At 56.5% G+C, this 20,448-nt stretch overlaps 2 protein-coding genes across 2 annotated transcripts; one reads left to right on the forward strand and one right to left on the reverse strand.

Annotated features, from left to right (window-relative positions):
- Positions 1-124: 124 nt before the first annotated feature.
- Positions 125-3,263, forward strand: LOC119106037 (glycerate kinase). The gene is made up of 3 exons (XM_037229631.1): positions 125-187; positions 1,025-1,670; positions 2,094-3,263. The coding sequence occupies exons 2-3, from the start codon at positions 1,029-1,031 to the stop codon at positions 2,496-2,498; spliced, it is 1,047 nt and encodes a 348-aa protein (XP_037085526.1). The 5' UTR covers positions 125-187; positions 1,025-1,028; the 3' UTR covers positions 2,499-3,263.
- Positions 3,264-4,585: 1,322 nt separating this feature from the next.
- Positions 4,586-17,896, reverse strand: Cdc27 (cell division cycle protein 27). The gene is made up of 14 exons (XM_037229845.1): positions 17,591-17,896; positions 15,472-15,547; positions 14,530-15,058; positions 14,002-14,175; positions 13,433-13,556; positions 11,909-12,209; positions 10,722-10,902; positions 10,401-10,512; positions 10,078-10,191; positions 8,302-8,429; positions 7,747-7,864; positions 6,705-6,908; positions 6,049-6,193; positions 4,586-4,882 (listed from the first exon to the last, which is right to left on the reverse strand). The coding sequence occupies exons 1-14, from the start codon at positions 17,612-17,614 to the stop codon at positions 4,764-4,766; spliced, it is 2,349 nt and encodes a 782-aa protein (XP_037085740.1). The 5' UTR covers positions 17,615-17,896; the 3' UTR covers positions 4,586-4,763.
- Between the last annotated feature and the right edge of the window lie 2,552 nt (positions 17,897-20,448).

The following is a 20,448-nucleotide window of genomic DNA, read 5'->3' on the forward strand; positions in this document are numbered from 1 at the left end:
CGCCACCTCATGAAGCAGCCGACAGCACAAATCCACAAAAATCTACATTAATAGCGCATCTGTGACAAGAGCAATAAGACCGAACATTGGGTTGAAGCCACGAAAACTAATCGGGTGGGTGCGAGCGCTGTCTACGTTTACACACAGCTCTCCAACTCAGTTCGAAACATTTGGCCTTACTATAGAGGTAAGAGATGAAAAATAACGTTCTTCGTGAGTTACCAGTCAAGGATTTACATTTCCATTTTGTTCACAAAGGTTCGGGGTACAAAAGCTCCTGTACCCCATGGTTTCTGTCATTAAAGTTTCCGTCACTTGCAATCAGGATACATGAGATTTCGTGGGATTAATGTGGGGTTTAGAAGCCTTCTTCATATTGGGTCAAAAAAGCTTGAAATCAACCAGATTTTCAGCCTGCTGTGGCCCCAAATTCAGATGGGATGTCAAACATGCACATAAGTTGGAGTTTGTGTGCAATGTGGATGGTTGTGGTCAATTTCATGTGAATTAGTTCATTGCTCAACCAATTTGGCAGAGGTATATCAATTGCTGGTTCTACCTTGCCCAAAACATAAACTCAAATTAAGGCCTCATATTGTAGATATTAATGAAAAGAAAAGACTGCAATAGGGGCAATCTGGAATTCCATCTACATGTCTTAGATTTCCTGGGGTCTGGGATTCCCTTCAGTCATCCCACCTGATACATACTCATGCTGTGTGGTAGTGCCTACTCATTAATTATTCCTTGTTGCTGTATCTCCAAATTACCCATTAATGTATGTGGGCCTAATTTACTTGGTGTACAAGCAATATCCATTACTTACAAAAACTTTATCTTAAATTGGGAACCACATTCATAAAATGTTGTACTTAGATCCACCCTCACTTTACCTGAAGATAGTGGTTAAATGACATTATCAAGGACACATTGGTGATGCTCTCACCAAGCGATGTTTCAAGCTGTTTCTATGACCACTAGTGCCAACCCAGGCTCACAAACCACCTGATTGCCTGACCTGTAGGGAGATGGTGCCTGCTGGACAGCGGCTGCGTCAGCTGGCAGCAGCCGCTGTGGACGCCGTGTCGCCTGATCAGCTGGTGCGCCGCGCCCTGCAGCGGCACGACGACCAGCTGACGGTGGACGGCCGCAGCTACACGCTAAGCCGCAACGTGTACCTGGTGGGCGCGGGAAAGGCAGTGCTGGGCATGGCAGCAGCAGTTGAGCAGCTGCTCCATCCACACCTGGTGCGCGGCCTGCTGAGCGTGCCGGTGGGCGCGCGGCCGGCGCACCTGCTCCCCGGCATCGAGGTGTGCGAGGGCGCCGCCGACAACCAGCCGGACGCGGCGGCGGCGCGCACAGCCGGCCGCATCGCCGAGCTGGCGGCGGAGCTGTCTGCCGGTGACCTGCTGCTGGTGCTGCTGTCGGGCGGCGGCTCGGCACTGCTGCCGGCGCCGCGGCCGCCGCTCACCCTGCCGCTCAAGGCCTGCCTGTCGCGTCAACTGGCGGAGCGCGGCGCCTCCATTCAGGAGCTGAACGCGGCGCGGCGCGGCCTGTCGCGCCTCAAGGGCGGCGGGCTGGCGCGGCTGGCACGGCCCGCGCGCACGCTGGCACTCATCCTCTCAGACGTGGTGGGCGATCCGCTGGATCTGATCGCCAGCGGCCCGACGGTGGCGGTGGCGGGCGCCGCGCCGGCCGCCGCGGCCGTCCTGCGCCGCTACCAGCTGCTGGACGAGCCGCTGGTGCGGGAGGCGCTGCGGGCCGCCGAGGCCGACGAGGCCGACGAGCACGAGCACGAACACGAGCACGAGCGGCCGACCGACGCCGGCACGCACAACGTGCTGGTGGGCTCGAACCGGCTGGCGCTGGAGGCCATGCTGGCCGAGGCGGCCGGCGATCACCAGGCGGCGCTGCTGTCGGCGGCCGTGCAGGGCGACTGCGGCGAGGTGGCCGCGCTGCTGGCTGAGGTGGTTGAGTGGCTGGCGGCCGGGCGGCTGGTGCCGCTGCCTGGCCGGCTGGCGGCGCGACTGCGGGCGGCCGGGCTGCCGCCGGAGCGGCTGGTCGCCCTGCCGCCGCCTGCCGGCCGGCCGCTCTGTCTGCTGCTGGGCGGCGAGACCACGGTGATCGTGCGCGGCGCCGGCCGCGGTGGCCGCAACCAGCAGCTGGCGCTGGCGTTCGCGCTCGAGCTGGAGCGACTGGTGCGCGAGCGGCGCCTGCCGCCGACGGCGCGCGCCGCCCTGCTCTGCTTCGGCACCGACGGCAGGGACGGGCCGACGGACGCGGCCGGCGCCGTGGTCGACCAAGCGGTGGCGGCCGACGCGCGGGCGGCCGGCCTCCGTCCCGAGCAGTACCTCGCCGACAACGACTCGTACGCGTTCTTCGCCCGGTTCCGCAGCGGCGCGCACCACATCCTCGTCGGCCAGACGGGCACCAACGTTATGGACGTGATGGCGCTGGTGGTGGAGCAGCCGCCGCCGAGGGACCGGGCGGCGGGCTAGCCGTCTCCGCCTCGCGCTTGAGCGGTATCAGCGCTGGCTGGGGCGGGGACATGCTCCGTCGTCGGCGCGGGGCCGAGCTTGCCGCTCGGGCCACGTATGTGCCAACTCCAGAACGCCAATGACGCGCGACACGTTCCCGGCGTAGTCACCTGTATCGAACTCAGGCCAGTGGGAAATTGGGTTCCGAGCGGTCTTGAGGGCGGGTTTATGTGATGCGTTATCGTGCGAAAGATGCACAAGGATTAAATCATACAGGTATGGGACGCACTAGCATTCCGATGGTTCAGTTACGCCTTAGGTACGGGAGCGAGGCTTCGTAAAATGTAGTATGCGTTCGTGTGTGTGTGGGGAGGGGGCAGGGGAGCGAGTTTTTGCAAAGCCCGCACGTTTTCGCGCCAAGTGATATCTGGTGATCTGTTGCCGGATGAGGGCTGGGGTCGGTACCGGCGCCGGAGCGAGACTGCAGAGATGGACAGTTCCACCCATGTGCAAGCACACTGCAGAGATCTGATATGTAACCTATAGATTTACACATTTTATATAAAGCAAAGTATATGGCATAAAGGCTAAGCCAATACTGTACTGTGACCCATTCGTTCGGTCCCGCTGTTTTGGTTGGTGGCAGGGGTTCAAAGACCTTGTGGCGGGCAAAACGTGGAAGGCATACATCACAGCTGGGCGTGTTTCAGCTGTCAGCTATTGAGCCCGCTGGAGGGCTGGTTTGCGCCGATGGTCCGGGCGGCGTCGGGAATGCTCACCAGCGGATGGCAGAGCTGCGTAATATAGTTTCGTAATTTTACCGAATTTCTGTTCCACGGATGGGCCGGCGTCATCACACCACAGGTTCACAGCTGCTCCCCCTAGATAGAGAATATGATACATATTCAGTACAAACTATGATCTGATAAATTCGAATCAGGAACCGCTTAATTATCGGCGGCCAAGCAAACCGAATGCTGAAGAAAGCTAACCTCTCATTCGACACATATGGCACGTCCGGAAAACGTGTTGCAAACCCGAAACGATGGATGTGTAGCCATCCATCAGCCGCTGTGCGCGGCGGCCGGATTTTCCAGCCAACTCACGAACCATGACGCTGTTTTATCTTAACCCTCCTAGTGTGCTGGAAGGATGCGCCGACATTTCTTTTCGGTGACGGCGAGAACGATCAGCGAATGTACGGAGTCGTTCATCGAAGGCCTGGCCAGGCGTGAGGCGTTGGGAGCTCTCCGGGGATTCCTTGCTGAGAGCTGGCCCCTCCTGGAGGCGTTCAACCCCTGCTGTGCGCCCCCTCCAGCCCCGCTCCAGCCTTCCCTCCGATCGACCCCTGTTGTGCGCTCGTTCCAGCCCCACTCCGGCCTTTCCTCCGACCAACCCCTGCTGTGCGCTCGTTCCAGCCCCACTCCGGCATTTCCTCCGACCAACCCCTGCTGTGCACTCGTTCCAGCCCCACTCCGGCCTTTCCTCCGACCAACCCCTGCTGTGCGCTCGTTCCAGCCCCACTCCGGCCTTTCCTCCGACCAATCCCTGCTGTGCGCTCGTTCCAGCCCCACTCCGGCCTTTTCTCCGACCGACCAACACACGAGCATTGTTCCAGCACGCCAACGCGTGGCTCCATTGGCCGCCGGAGAAGCGTGGCGGTACTCGGTATCTCGCGGCACAGCTCCATTACCACCAGCCGACCGTATTAACCCCTACCACAATCCAACAGGGCGCCCGCTCTCCTCCGACCCACAAAGCAGTACGAAGAGCGGCGCCGCGTGCACGAAACCGGCCTGGCACGGCCAGTCACCGCGCGCCCCGCCAACAGCCGACCAGGAGTCGATTCTACATTAAAAGCTTAGTCACCGGACTAGCTGGGCGCTCTGCCACACGCTTATAAAGCAGCACATGCATGCGCGGACACTGGCGGGCGTCTGGGGCGCGGTCGCACGACGGAGGTCAGACAGCGGGTGACGCTGGGTGTCGAGGGTGGCCGCGCCGCGCCAGTGCCGCGTGATCACGCCGGTCCGCGGCGCGCCATCATCGCCGCCGACCACCGGCGGCCGGAGCCGCGCCGCCACAGGCGCCCGGCTCGCTCGCGGCCTTCACATCTCACTCGGGGGGCAGTGACGCTCCGATCACAGCGGCCGGCGCCGCGGCGAAGGCAGCGCCGGCGGCGAGCTGACGGCGGCAGGGGCGCGCGGCGCCCGGCCACTCGTCCGCTTGGGGCGGCGTCCGGCGGCGGCGTGCGCCGCACGGCTGGCGTCTACAGCTGGCCAGCCGTTACAAACTCTCGTCGCTCTCCATGGCCTGGATCGGGTGGAACTGCTCCATGGCGTCGGACGCGGCGCTGGCGTCGGCCGGCAGGAACGAAGAGTCGCCGAGCACGCCGCCCTCGCCGCCTGGCGGCAGACGCGGCACCACACAGCGGTCAGCCACGAGCACAGCCGGGTCGCGCAGCACCGCACGCGGACCGGCCGCCTGGCGGCGCGGCCGCCCTACACGCGAGACGCGGCTGTCTGGCAGGGGCCGCTGTGCCGCCCGGACATGGCCTCACAGGGCTGTGCGACACCGACCGCAGAACCTCATTCCACCCGTGGTTGACCTCCGCTCCGACCCGAGCAATGACAGCACTGCGATAGTTCGAAAGACGCTCTGTCGGTGTGGTCATCGTCGTCGTTGGGACTCGACCCACTCGGGAGCTTTCTCAATGCGGGGCCCACTGCCTCCCACCCGGGCAGGAACGGCCGACGCCGCGTTGGATCGCGCCCCGTATCTCTGGTTTCCAAGACACCCAGTGCTGCAACGGTCCTACCGGGAATCTCGACACATTTTGTCCAACACGCACTTCGTGGTCCATGTTAATGACGACAGCACGCGAATCTTCTGACACACACCTGCCAGATGGCCCTGCTCCGCCGCGGCTGTGGCAGGTGGCTGACCTTATTTGACCTCACGCTGACCTGTTTTTCCCTCAGGACCGGAGGCTGATCTGCTTTGACCTCAGAACCGGAGACTGACCTGTTTTGTCCTCAGGACAGAAGGCTGACCTGTTGACATTAGGGGCGGAGGCTGACCTGTGTTGTCCTCAGGACCAGAGGCCGACCTGTTTTGTTTTCAGGACCACAGGCTGACCTGTTTTGACATCAGCGCCGGAGGCTGACCTGTTTTGACATTAGGGTCGGAGGCTGACCTGTCTTGACATTAGGACAGGAGGCTGACCTGTTTTGTCCTCAGGACCACAGGCTGACCTGTTTTGACATTAGGGTCGGAGGCTGACCTGTCTTGACATTAGGACAGGAGGCTGACCCGTTTTTCCCTCAGGACCGGAGGCTGATCTGCTTTGACCTCAGAACCGGAGACTGACCTGTTTTGTCCTCAGGACAGAAGGCTGACCTGTTGACATTAGGGGCGGAGGCTGACCTGTGTTGTCCTCAGGACCAGAGGCTGACCTGTTTTGTTTTCAGGACCACAGGCTGACCTGTTTTGACATCAGCGCCGGAGGCTGACCTGTTTTGACATAAGGGCCGGAGGCTGACCTGTCTTGACATTAGGACAGGGGGCTGACCTGTTTTGTCCTCGTCGGACGGAAGCCTGCTGAGCGCCGGCTCGATGGCCTCCTTCAGCTGATTGTTGGCTCCCTTCGGGTCCAGGTCCATCGCCCAGGAGAAATGCATGCGCGCCAGGTGGGCCTGGCCTAGCTTCTCGTGCACCTGGCGACACACACATATACATATACATATACATACGAACATGTAAACAAATGTATATATATATATATATATACATATATATATATATATACATATATATATATATATATATATATATATATATATATATATATATATATATATATATATATATATGGACTCGGCCGGCCCATCTCGTGACCCACGTATGGAAAAAGGACCTGAGCTTGCTTCGGGCACGTGCTCAGTTTGATCGACCGCTCGGCCCAAGCGCTGCCGACAGCTACTTATGAACAGGCTGGAGTAGACTGCCCCACTCAAATGGACATTTACGACTACACAACAATAAGCAGTGTCGGTAAACACTGGCATATTCACAAATCCACGTTGGTAGCTGCAACGTGTTATAACTTCTGAAAACGGCTCCTGCATGCCGTAACGTGTTCTAGATTTCCCGCCATCTGGCAGTGCTCTCGCGCACGCCTGGCCGCGGGCAGCGGGCGGCTCAGCCGGCCGCTCGGCCCAGCCTGACCTTGCCGGTGAGGAAGAAGACCAGGCTCTCGTTGGGCACCATCTGCTTGAGCTGCTGCAGCTCGTCCAGCGCCTCCTGCAGCCGGTCCGAGCTCAGGAACACCGACGCCCGGTGAAACTTGCACAGCGGGTTGACGGGGTCCAGCGCGATGGCGCGGTTCAGCGTGGCCAGCGCCGCGTCCGTCTTCTGCAGGTTGTGCTGGACCTGACGGCGGGGAGGCTCGGTGAGGGGTGGGTCAGGTCACAGGGGTCACGAGGGGTCATTTGCGTGCACGTCCGCCCCAGCCGGACCAACTCCCATTGAAGACTCCGGTACATTCCGACCCTGCATCAAGCGGCGCGACGCGATGCTGGACCAACGCCAACGCTGACTCACGGAGATGTTGCTCGATCCCCGAACCCATTCTGAATGAACGGACTACAATGGCCACGTTTTGAGCTTCACATACTCCTCAATATGACCCTTTCTAAATTTCGTTTTTTACAATTTTTAATTCAAATTTCCTTTTTTACCCACCTTTTAAAAATAAGTGGGCAATATGTTGAACATCCATTTACCGCTCGTTCAAGTATTGTGAACCTCCCCATTGTCACCCTTCGCAAGACCAACTGGCCGTCCTTGCGGCTCGCCGGCCGGTCAGCGGCCAGCGGACCAGCTGGGAGCCGCCGCTGCCCACACTTGCACGGGGCTCCACTGCGCAGTCATGCCGGGCAGCAGTGTTGACCAAATGACGAACCCGGCGCACCAACACTTTCGACAGACGCAATGGCACTCGGCTACATGTAAATTCGGTGGATTTCAGACAGCTCTCGGTTCCGCCCGAGTCATTCACTAGTCTGACCCGTGCGGAAAGAGGCATGCCGCGGCCAGCACGTACACGAACGAAGCGGCAACATACTGACACCCATCTGGCAGCGTACGGCCGGGTCAGAAGCGCGGAAGCTCCGCCAGCAGCACCTGACCGCCGCGCCACGCCGGCTCGGACCGCCGCCGACCCGCTGACAGCATGCACAGCACAGCCCGTCGGCCGGCGCCAGCTTACCACGCCCACGTGGCACATCAGGACCGAACTCTGCGGGTTGATAGCCAGCGCGCTCTTGAAGTACATCTCCGCCATGGTGTAGCGCTCCTGCTTGTAGAAGATCATGCCGATGCCGTACCTGCGGGCCGACAACGGAATACGTCACAGACGAAGGGAGTTCTTCACCGCGGGCGGGTGCTTTCGGGTGAGCTGGTGAGAAGCCCGACAGTGCCGAATAACGCTCCGAATTCCACAGATCAAGTTGATGTTACTTGTCATTTATGGGTCGCCGTACTAGGGCTACAACCAACCCCGGGCCTCCAGGGATATTGCTGTCATCAGATGACATACGCACTGGCCGAAGTTCCGTGAGATTATGCATTAGTCCTGTTAGAGTAAAAGATCCTTCCTACATTTGCCAAATCCTTTTAACGAACCACAATTAAGGGCACCGGTCCGCCGTTCGACCTCTCCCTTCACGTCAGCGAAACCTCCGCCGCGAGCATCAGCCCGCCGGAAGCTCGCGACAGGTCCTGCTGGTGGGGCGGGGCCGAGCGCGTGCCGGCGGGCTCTCACCAGGCGTTGTAGTGGCGCGGGTCGATGCTGACCGCGCGTCGGAAGCAGGCCAGCGCCTTGTCCAGCTCCTCGGTCAGCACGTACTCGTGGCCCAGCAGCGTGTGGCCGTAGGCAAACTGGGGCGTCACCTGACGGCACACGGAGGGAGTGGCGCTGTACTCCCCCGGCGCAGACAGCACAAGGAGGGAGCGGCGCTGTGCTCCCCGGGCGCAGACAGCACGAGGAGGGAGCGGCGCTATACTCCCCAGGGTGCAGACGGCACACGGAGGGAGCGGCGCTGTACTCCCCGGGCGCAGACAGCACGAGGAGGGAGCGGCGCTGTACTCCCCGGGGTGCAGACGGCACACGGAGGGAGCGGCGCCGTACTCCCCGGGGTGCAGATAGTACGCGGAGGGAGCGGCGCTGCACTCCCCGCGGTGCTGACAGCACACGGAGGGAGCGGCGCTGCACTCCCCGCGGTGCTGACAGCACACGGAGGGTGCGGCGCTGTACTCCCCGGGGTGCAGACGGCACACGGAGGGAGCAGCGCTGTGGTCCCCAGGCTGCTGACAGCGGCACACAGCGGCGCAGCGGCGGTGAGCGTGGAGCGTTACGGCAAGGTGGCGCGGGCTGGCAGGGGCAGCGGTGCCGTCAGGTCTGAGTTGGTGCGCCCAGCGGGGTCATGACGAGGTCACCAAGCTGGTGCAGGAAGCGGTGCTGTGGCGCAGCATGATGAAGAAACGCATCCGCTAGCCATCAAATCTGATGAAGCCTCCGAATAAAAACAGGGCCCCGACCGGTGCGACAAACCTCGACTACGGCGCCACGGCGAAGGCATGAGCGAGCTGCGGATTGGCCCGCCGCGGCAGTGGACCGGCTACGTGCTACAACGCTGCGGCCAAGCCTTCATCGATGCCATCAACGAGAACTCCGCGCAGCAAAGCAGTCTGCAACCTTGATCCGTGCCGTATGTCCAAATTGTCACGTTCTGGTGTCGGCAGTGCTGGCGTGCGTCTTTTAAATAGGGAAGGGTGTTTTCGTCAAATATAAGTGTTAATGACATGTGCCACGCGCATGCGACTTATGGTGCGGTTGGCGTAACCCATAATTCGGAAGTTACATGAAGGACTGATTTACAAAAAAAGAAGTAAAAACCAACAGTGGACAATGCTTAAACTCCAAGTCCGGAGGTCCTGGACGCTGCCAGGTCAGTTTAATGAGAGAACGCCCGAGACAGACAATCCGTACAGTCCTTAATAGTCAGCATCTGGTACAACTCTAGGTTTTTCGGGTGTTGGGCGTTAAATACTGTCGATGCGATTTTAGCTGTGCATATGCACTGCCGGTGCCTTTGCGTTCAACAAACGTTAAACTGATAGCTGCACAAAAGGATCATCTGCTCCCCAGTCTGTGACCATTTGCCTGCTCTTTACTGAAGTAAGTGACGATATACATCGTTGAAGTAACAAGCAGTTGAGTGTTAACCAAAAACGGTAGCTTAGCGTGATCCGGATCCGCCAGAGGTGTCGCGTCGCATTCCCGGCGGCGGTCTCCGCTGACACCACGCGGACAACACTACCGGACCTATTCGCGGCTGCAGCCTACAGAGTCATGACGCCGGCAACTTTTTAGGAACATCAGGCTATTTGGTGTTTTGACCATATACGGTAATGCCAAAGCGGTTTGAAGCAAAGTGGGATTTAACAAGCCTGCGCCCCTGGTCAATACGCTGTGTTCCGGTGTGCGCGGCCGAGCGCACCGAAAGCCCTGCGCTCTTCTCTCTCCTTCTCCGCCTACCTGGACGGCGCGCGTGAAGAACCGAATAGCCGTCTCGTGCTCCTTCTGCAGGGAGAAGCAGTTGCCTGCGGCGCACCACACCTCCGCCGACTGTCGGTCGTGGTCCATCAGATCCTGCGGCGGCGCCAGCACAGCACAGTCAGCACACAGTCGGCGGTCCATCACGTCCTCCTGCGGCGCCAGCGCACAGACAGCGACCAATCAGATCCTGCGGCAACGCCGTACAGTCCGCACACGACCAGCGGTCACCAGCACTGCTCACAGCCTGCGGCGGAAGCTGCGGGCAACGGCGGCCCCGGAGGCCTCCCGGGCCGCCGCCATACCTGGGCCAGAGCGGACAGCTCCACCTCGCGCTGTAGGTGCCACAGCGCCGTGCTGTAGTACTCCATCATCTCGAGCCGGTACGGCTCACGATCGCGCACCATCTGGAAGAACCTGCCCGCAGGGGAGGGGGTTACAACGGCCCGGACACGAGCGATAGAAATGTGAGTCTGCCAACCAAGCAGCACAACTAACACACGAACCGTGACAGCGTCAGCTGTCCTCGGCCCCCAAACAAGCGCAACAGCTAGGTGTTCAGCCCAGCACGTGATCCAGACCGCTGACGCGGCGCATGACTGACGCCGTCCGCCCCAACGGCGCACCTGATGGCCTGCTTGTAGTTGTTGAGCTCGAAGTAGGCCTTGCCGAGCATGGAGAGCACCCAGCCGGTGTTGTACTGGTGGCTGGGCAGCGCCGACAGCTGCTCTATGGCTCGGCGGCTGCCGAACTGGCTCAGCTGCTGGTACGCCGCGCCCACGTCACGCAGAAGGTGCATCAGCCCCTCTGCCGACGGCACGGACGAGGCGTCACGTGAGGCGAGCGGCGCACAGCGTCGCAGACGCCACACCGAGCTGTACAGCGGTGTATCAGGCCTCAGAATACAGAGGAATGGATGGGGACATCGGACCCTACACCGGCCAGGCCGCATGCGACACAATGGCCGGTGGTGGGCGCGTCATATCCTCCTGGAGCCTCGGGAACGGACGTGAGTTACACAGCATATAACTCAGGGCATCCATAGCCTGGGGAATATAATTTCACTTACCGTTGGCTCGCGAGATCTACGAGAAACGGGCGCCTGCTGACTAGTGAGCTACAACAGGGCATAAGCAGTTCGATTCGAATGCAGGTTCCGTAAGCGATCACTGGACGAGCTCACGCCCGGCTCTGGTGGAGCCACCTGACGGCCTGATCAGCACACAAAAGACGCACGGCCCGTCGTCCGGGCATTCTCGTCATCGCCGTCAGGGACTTACAGCACACTCAGCTGATGAGGGTATGTGACATCGCTTACCTCTCAACCTGGCAGGAAAGGCGGGCGCCGCGGGGGACCAAACCCCGTGCCTCTGTTTTCCAGACGCGCAGTTTAGCCATTACACTACCAGTACCAGCTGCTGGGCGTCCTCAAAACGGACGAGGCGTCTGCCTCTCCACCCCTCATTCCATCAGACCAGACCCACAGTCGACGGCCGTCATCCCACCAGACCACACCGGCAGCTGACGGCCGTCATCCCACCAGACCACACCGGCAGCTGACGGCCGTCATCCCACCAGACCACACAAGTAGCCGACGGCCGTCATTCCACCAGACCACACCAGCAGCCGACGGCCGTCATCCCACCAGACCACACCAGCAGCCGACGGCCGTCATCACACCAGACCACACCGGCAGCCGACGGCCGTCATCACACCAGACCACACCGGCAGCTGACGGCTCCCGGGCCCGCCACTGTCCGACCATCAGTCGGGGTCTGCCCGACCGCGTCCCGCCGCCGGCACCGGGGCCCACCTGCCGAGCACTTCTGAATGCTGAGCGCGGTGGCCTGGAGCTGCGGCGCCGTCAGCGGCTTGGTGTCGGCCGCGCTGGTGATGGTCTCGCTGCCCCGGCCGCGCGCCTCCGCCCGCAGCTTGTCACTCTTGTTCTTCTCGTTCAGCTCGTTGAAGTTGGGCGTGGAGAGCGCCGTCTTCGAGGAGCGCGTCTTGATCTTGCGCGACGGCGACTTGGGCGGCACCAGCCGGTTGGACTTGTTGTTCTCCTTGACAGAGCTGCCGCTGAGGCCGAACATGCTGCGGTCCTTCCGGTTCAGCACCTGGGGTCATCATTCCGGTCAGGGCCCGCGGCGGGAGGCCGACGGGTCAAGCGCGGCACGGCCCAGCAAAGCTATGTCGACGTCACGCTTTCGCCGCCGCGGCGAGCCAAACGCATGCCACGCGACAACACAAAGTGACATCCGGCTCAAAGAGACGGCACAGGCCTGCCAGACGGAGCACAGAAACCCCGAGCTGAGTCAAGTCATAAATGCAGCTAACGGTAACATAGCATGCAGCAGTAATCAACAACTTATGTTCTCAACGTAAACAGCTTCTTTTGTTCAGGCGACGCAATGGCGCAACGACGGAAAGTCAGTGACAACACAAGGTGCAGAATATCGGGTGTTATGTGGACCCACAAAACACAGTAAACAGACACCACAAGTGTACAAAGAAAACATGGCCTCACACCTGTCACATCACACCATACACTATCAAAGGAGCTACAAACCCCCACATCTTACGAAAAGCAAACTTCTGGTACTTGGGTTTCAGTATGCCCGACACACGCCACGTATTGAACACAGGGCGGCTCTGTGGGTACATGCACGGCGCGGGCCCTATTGTGTTTGCTCACAAGCCGGCCCGCGTCAAGAAAGTAACACGCTCCTACAGCCTGCCGCTCACGTACAGTCACGAGCGGAGCCAGAGCGGCACAGCCCTGGCCACGACTGAGGCCACATTACCCCACCCCACGCGGTCCACAGTCAACTGAGCCTGCATCTGTCTCATCTGCACCACATGCCACCAGCCACAGGTCGTTAACTCAAAACATCTAAGGCACCTCTACCAGGTAGTTGCATGCTGAAGCTTATTCCAAACAGCATGGTAAAGCACGGGCGCACAGAACTGAGCCACGTAACTATGGACAGCTTATAAAAGTGTGACGGTCAGGGGGCACATACAGGAAAGCTCGCGATGGCGGGAATGAAGTGGCAACACCAGGCGCAAAAGACATGGTGCAGTGTGTAACCATAAAACGGCATAAATTTATGATCAAAACAATCAATATACGTCAGTTCGCTAGCTGACACAGCACACGCATTTACCGTATTGCAACATTTTCAGCACACAAAATATGGCTACTGCCAAGATCGTCCAAAACAAACTGAACAAAGCCACAGCAGACCGAGAAGCGGTTCGACCCAGACCCTGTGACCGGGAGCGGGCTCGTGGCGGTGACCGCGCCCGTCCAGCAGCGGCCGGGGCGGGGCGCTCTCACCCGCCGTCCGAACGCCTTGGGCTCGGTCTCGGCGTTGTTGGTGAGCGCCGGCGACGAGCTGAGCAGGCCCAGCGGCAGCGTCGGCTCGCCTGGACTCGGCGTCTCGATCGGCAGGAAGCCGAAGCTGCAGCGGCCCCGGCCACGTCAGCCACGCACACGCACACGAGCGCGCGCGCACACGCACGCTGATCCACCAGCGAACAGTGCTCAGCATCACGCGTGCCATCGGGCGTTTTGAACACGGCCTTACAGAGGCTAATGGATAAAAACAGCACGCGCGCCATGAGCTTTGCGGCAACAAACCATATATATCTAGTTCTGCGAATCTAGTACTGCGAGCCAGTGGTATCATGTATCTATGGAATAACTGTCCATACCTACACAATTCAGCAGAAAAACGCCCAACGTTAGACAGTGCCCTGCTGTGCACAGCCCCGCATGGACGACTTTTATTAGACCGATACAGCCACATCTCTGTCGCAGTCGCACACAGCATGCCTCCAGTGTGCTGAGTGCGCGGCCGAGGCCGAGCCGGGGCCCGGGCTCGGGCCGGGGCGGGGGCGGCTCACCTGGGCGTGCACGGCGACGAGCCGAGCGTGGAGTTCAGCTGAGAGCGGAACAGGGCCTGCTTTGAGCGCGGCGCGTCGTTCTCCGAGTCGGGCGTCGGCTTGGAGACGGACAGGCCACACGAGGGGATGAGCGCGGCGCCACTCAGCGCGTTCACTGGCGTCTGGAACGGCGTGCTGCCGGCGGCGCATACCATTACACGTCAGACGGCGCGGACGACGGTGGGGAGCAGCGGCTGCGGCCGCCGCCGGGGCCGGCCGGCTCCGGCCGGCGGCAGACCAACTGAACACGACCGGAGAGGACTTGGCACATAGACCGGCACCAGGAGGAGGAAAGACGACACGTCACACTTGGCTACTGTCACATGTACCGCCGCGTTGCTACGGCGCACGTTCACAATGGACGCTGTAACACCCGAGCCTCGGTGCCTAGGACACAATCACGGCCAGCACCCATACCAGTCGCGGTGAGAAGCGGTCGCACGCCGGCGAGCACGCCCCGCCCGCCGGCGCTCCAGGGGCCGGTCGCACCTGGTGATGTTGATGTTGGCCACGTTGGCGACGGTGTGCGGCGGCTGCGGGCCGTCCGTCTGGCCCAGCGTCGGCCAGGCGACCCCGTGGCCCTGGCACATGGCGAAGCTCTCCAGTCCGGACGTCGTGAACACCTTGCTGCTGTCGACCGCCTCGCCCAGGTGACACAGGTCGGTGAACGCGCTCCACAGGAACGGGTTGAGCTTGAGGGACTTCTTGCAGGCCTCGGCTGCGCGCGCCTTGCGCTCCGTGCGCAGGTAGATGCGCGCCAGCAGCCGCAGCGCCAGACTGGCCGACTCGCCGAACTCGCTGGTCACGTCGTCGTGACCCTTCGGCTTGAGCATGCTGCCGCCGCTGAGGATGGCCTCGGCCTCGGCCAGCTGGTTCAGCTCGTAGCAGCACAGCGCCAGCAGGTAGCGCGCCTGTGGCAGGCGCAGGTGGCGTGCCTTGAGGCGCGTGTACGCCTGGCCCGGCCGGCCAGAGCGGTAGTAGCAGGTGGCCAGCAGGAACAGCGCCTCGTCCGATTGCACTGTTGGAGGAAGGGGCAGTGGGTCAGCTGGGCATGACTGCAACAGACCATGGCAACAGTAGGGCAGTTGCTGAGCCAAGGCTGACACCACAGTGGAATATTACCAATCAAAACATGAGGCATGGGTCCAATAGGGGTACAGCTAACCAAGTGACACATGACTGAAGCATCACTATGGTACAACTGAGTAGCTGCAAGAGTTGGTTCTCTCTGCACTCTTATGTCATCCTTTCAGGAGATGGCATAGAACACAATTTTTTGGGTTTCATCTAGGGTGCTTGAAAAACTGTTTGCAGCCCACCCCAGTGGTGGGTAACACACACAGGGAAGAGCAATGATTTATGGGTAATACCCTCTATCTCTCTCACAATACAACATATGATGCAGTCAACAACATCTGATGGCACCCTTACCTTCCGCACACAGGCGTTCTGCCAGAAATGTAGCATCGGCATATGCATAATGATTCAGGCAGTGCCAGACAGCAGCCTGGAACAAAAATATCAACATTGTGTTATGAACAACAACATTGTGTTATGAACAAGCGGCAACAACATGCTCAGGTTTTCAGTGATTCACTGACTGCACTTGCCAACAAGTGTTATTGCAGTGAGTAAATAAGGTAGAAAACATGCTTCAGATGCATCATAAAACAGTGCAATACTTCAACGCTTGTCAAATAGAACCAGTACAGAGCATGAGTTTCAGGTTCCATACATTCCTTGTAGTGAAAGACAGTGCAACATATGTGGGAGTATGTTTTAGTGACCATCATAACATACCACCCATAACAGGCCATACACATTCCATGATATTATTCATTGCTACATTGTTAAAAGGAATGAGCCAGGTATCCAACATACTTTGTTCTTTGCTGCTACTGCTGCCACACACCCATGCTCTTGGTCATGAGCTAGCACATATCAGCAGCATAAAAACAGCCTAGAACACCACTCTATTTAATGTCACTACATTTATCAACATTCCAATCAAACCACTGCACAAACTGCTCACCAGTTGACCAGAAGCATCATCCATAATCATGATGTAATCATACTGAAACATTCCTGGTCAACAGTGAGGTAAACTGAGCACAGATGGTTTGGCAACCTTGGACCTCCCATCATGTCATGGGTTCTGTCAATCCAGCTATAACCTGTAACTGAGAAGGCTACAAAGTAGCATACCATGTATAATAGAAATATAATGTCCCATTCAACTATAGTTATTTATAGAATTCTAATAAATATATATATCCAATCACTTATAATCAGGATTGACCCAGTTCTGGATGTGCATTGTTACTACCATTTCTTGATTCAAGTTCATACCAGGTATTGTGAAATCACATTTATCCAGATCACACTCTTTAGCCATGCAGAGAACAAATATGGCATGGCAATACCCCTTCAATAAACATAATTACAAACCTTCAAGACATATTTGAGTTTAATTTTAGGTCTCACAGAGAGAAAATGCTGTGCAGGCCTTATCCACAAAATATGCCACTTCACATAAAGGGTTATCCCATCCATGTGTGTGCATAAGGTTCCATATCCAGAAACTGTCTTGGTTTCAAACATAGCCATCTCTCAACTTGTGCCTAGGTATAACATGGGGACTGCTACAGGTTATAGGTCATCAATTGGTTTTGAATGATATTCAGAAGCATTTCTTCAGCATAAAGTTGACACATATGTGGAGCATCTTGCCTCATCACATTACAATGGCACATATCCTGTTCAGACTTAAGTAGACTTTTGGAAGTCATTCACAATATACTGATCAAATTTATAGAATACTAATAATGCTCCAGTATTTTATCTATACACAATTGTCCTTACTTTCTATAATTTCTGAGTCAAAGGATCTATGCTGAAATAATAGCATGGTGTTTAAGCCATCAATATTGCAGCCATCAAGAGGAAACAGGGGCATCTCAAAATTCACAACACTTTAGGAGCTCACAAGCCATTTGAGTTTTGAATAAAACAGAGTAGTTTCCAGGAACACTGTAAATTTTACAGCATTTTTTCCATTTAGATGGCAAATTTTTAGAGAAACACACCCTGCCTGCCTCAGCCAAATGTTTTATTACATAACTTTGCCATTTAACATTGGCTTGTCTTTTCATTGTGGTTTCTTTGTTTCTCACCCATTCTTCATCTGACCCAGAATGCCTACTGCAGCCATGTGCCATACAGGCACAATACCTTCAACATGGACACACGTTTTCACTTAAGTCTCAGTGTGTGGTGCCCCTCTCTCAAATAGATAAATCATATATTTTTGTTGCAACAAGTTCTAGAATATTTTGCCAAGTATCAATACAGAGAAGAAAATGGGCTGGAACCATTACATGTTTTCAATATTCATCAATACTCCCATACTCCAAAAAGGACCTTAACACAGCAGAACAAATGAATTGGTTCATAAATTGGGGCTAGGTGGCAAAAACATAGAAACAATTGTTTTTAGATAGGAGAACCATCAGTTGGCATGCCAAGATACGCAAGTGGGCGCGCAACTCACCTGGACAGGCTCCTGCACAATCATTTTCTCTTCCAAGGTAGAAAAACTTATCGTGTCACGTATCTTGCTATTATATTCCTAACTAATCTCATCTACACTTATCGCCACTCATTTCCCTAATGTGCTGATGAACTGAGAAAGCCACAATACAGCTCGCATGAGCTACTTTCTAGTGTACCCGCACTATGCGTACCAGCAAGGCTCATAAAATGTTCCTAGAGCCCGAACAAATCATGAAAATCATCCGCAACCTAATTCCCAAGGAGGGTACGTGCCCATCCCTCGACGTCCAGCAGTGAGAAACAAGCCCAGCCGTCCAACAATGCAAGGTTAGCTTTAAAATATGTGATTCGAATTGCTCTCGGTAGAACCTACACCGAATTCAATGGATGTCTTTCCGACCAATCCTGAGAGGAAATGGGCCCAGAATTATCTGAAAAACGGTAGAGATGGTCATTCACAATTTCATTGGAACCGATTTCTCTTCGTGGTGCCTTTTAACGCTTTTAACTGTCCCAGGCGTCTTTCAGCCGATGTGATATGACGATTAGTTGATATCCGAGCAGGCAAGCGTTTGAACGCAGTTTGTGAAATCTGAGCCAAGTAGAACAGTGGCCTGTGGCAACGACGTCAACAGGCAACAGCCAATGGTTGGGAGGACGAACAGCTGTGAGATGGCGAAATAAGCGGTTTAAACCTATTACCTCGGATGGGGGTGTAGTCTCCTTTTTATAATTCAGTGCATTGATATGAATGTAGCCAGATTTGCGCGTAAGGACACCCGCTTGCGTATTCTGACATCGTTTCTTGAACACTGACTCCGAAACCGGACTCCAGTGTATTTGCAGAATAGATCTTCCGAAGAAAGGTCTTTGGAACGTATATTTTTTGAGCGAAGATACTCCGAGAGTCGGTCTTACAGACATGAGCCAACTTGGAGCGAAGGTCTCCCAAGCGTAAGCCTTCAGGGGGCAGGTCTTTCGGGCGTGGGCCTTCCGAGTGATCAGGTCTGTCGGGAGTGGGTCCTCCGAATCTAGGTCTTCCCAGTGCAGACCCTCCGAACGTAGGCATTCCATGCTGCAGGCCTTCCAGACCTTCCTCCGGGCTGATCCCGATGGAGCTCAGTGGACATTTATCATGAACCCATATGGCACTGCTCGTGGTGCGACAGTAAAAAACCGGGCATACTGGTTGACAGGCCCTCCTTTCTTACTTTCGCACCCCACCCGTCCACCCCGGGGTAGGAGTGAAAATGCCCCCCCCCCCCCCCCGGCTCCTGCGAAGCGCTCCGGTAGGTACTATTATTTGAGAGGATTCTGCACACCTATGGGTCAGTTAATTCCAAGATGACGACTGAGAGCAGATATCACGCCCACTCCCAGCCAAGCCGAGGGGGGGGGGGGGAGGCACGAGACCAGGACCCCTTTCTGTACCACAGGTTTGCAGTGTATGCTGGGTGGTTTCGCAAGAATTCAGTTCTCATTTGCAGGGGTCTGGAGAAAATTTGAATTGTAACAAGAATCCATCGAGCAAAGCCCTGGTTACGTTCCTGCTCCCACACCCTCCGCGCGCTCACCATGAAAATCGCGCCGTACTGGCAAGCGCAGACGCGCGCGTGAGACGATACCATGCCGACGCGGGCACCCAATGTACTTTTTGTGCCCGTGATAAGGGAGTGAATTTGGCGAAGTAAGTCGCGAAGTGTGAGCAAGGAAAAGGAGTGACTAAACCCATTCCCGAAAACGCCGCAACACGATTCCGTTCTGATATGGCCCACTTTCATCGCAAAGTTGTTGGGGGGGGGGGGGGGAGGGGGCTGGAGGCACGCCAGTTGAATAAGAATTGCATCCACTTCCCATGGTTCGTAGTCCGTGAACCACACTTTTCCCCCCAAGAATGACTTAAGTAAAGGCTTCAGTAAAGAAAGACTTAAGTAAAGGCAGAAGTAAAGTTTCAAAATGCACGGTGCCGCAAGTACCCGCCCGCTGCAAACTTGAGATTAAATTTCCATCTCTTAGATGCTAAAACGGATGGCTCATTTTGTCGCCCAGCATGTAAATATAAGCCTTATCTTACTTTGGTTTACAAACATTTGCTGTTACAACACATCGTTGGACGCGTAAAATGGGTCAGCTGTTTTTCATGATGAACTTCTGTTCGAGCGTAGTACTGGGCAGCATCTCAATAGGGAATGTTTCATATGTAAAAATATTGAACCAAATATCAGTTTCATGAAAAAAGGTCACTTATAGCTAGTGGTAAACGTTATTTGAAGACTGTTCTAGACATCAAAATTTACATGCGTAGTACACGTGCTCTTCATGCGTCATTGTTTGATGATGCCATCATGTCTTGCAAAACACCGACTCAGAACCAAACGGTAGCCGTTTCTTTTGGAAATCGTGCTCACGAACGCCAGATATGGACGAACTGACAACTAGGTTTTTCCTGGTCTTGGCCGCCGCGCAGCCAATCAAATGACAATATTTGAATAACGATGCTATGGCAGCATGGGTGTCCGAGTGACCCTGAAATATCCTCTCCGAAATAATCAGCGCACCTTCGCGGGCGTGCAGCTCAGAACTAATGGGGTTTGGGTATGACGTCAGGGCCGCAAACTGCACCGAATGAACTTCAAGATGCCTTTTTCAGGTCCAAACCCCCATGCAAATGTGGAACACCCCCCTCACATAAGTGCTATTTTTTTCGACAACGTTTGGAACTGTCTACGTCCTGACGCCATAGTTTGGCAAGTTCTCAAATTTCGTGAGTAGTTACATGGCTCCAATGTTGCTAAGACTCGGTGTTCAAGGAAGTAATACTGAAACAACAAATAAGAAAACGATGATGAGTTTTGG

The sequence above is a fragment of the Pollicipes pollicipes genome, unplaced genomic scaffold, assembly GCF_011947565.3.
Source record: "Pollicipes pollicipes isolate AB1234 unplaced genomic scaffold, Ppol_2.1 Scaffold_6138;HRSCAF=7277_pilon_pilon_pilon, whole genome shotgun sequence".
In the NCBI taxonomy this organism is placed as follows: Eukaryota; Metazoa; Arthropoda; class Thecostraca; order Pollicipedomorpha; family Pollicipedidae; genus Pollicipes; species Pollicipes pollicipes.

What these genes read in the sequence shown, in the direction of transcription:
- LOC119106037 (XM_037229631.1), top strand. Translation starts at nt 1,029, where the DNA reads ATGGTGCCTGCTGGACAGCGGCTGCGTCAGCTGGCAGCAGCCGCTGTG. An exon ending in TGATCGCCAGCGGCCCGACG is followed by an intron (nt 1,671 to 2,093) that starts GTGGCGGTGGCG and finishes GGCCGGCCGCTC; the next exon opens with TGTCTGCTGCTGGGCGGCGA.
- Cdc27 (XM_037229845.1), bottom strand. Translation starts at nt 17,614, where the DNA reads ATGATTGTGCAGGAGCCTGTCCAG. An exon ending in GCCAACATCAACATCACCAG is followed by an intron (nt 14,176 to 14,529) that starts GTGCGACCGGCC and finishes CGCCGCCGGCAG; the next exon opens with CACGCCGTTCCAGACGCCAG. An exon ending in TGATGTGCCACGTGGGCGTG is followed by an intron (nt 6,909 to 7,746) that starts GTAAGCTGGCGC and finishes CCCCGCCGTCAG; the next exon opens with GTCCAGCACAACCTGCAGAA.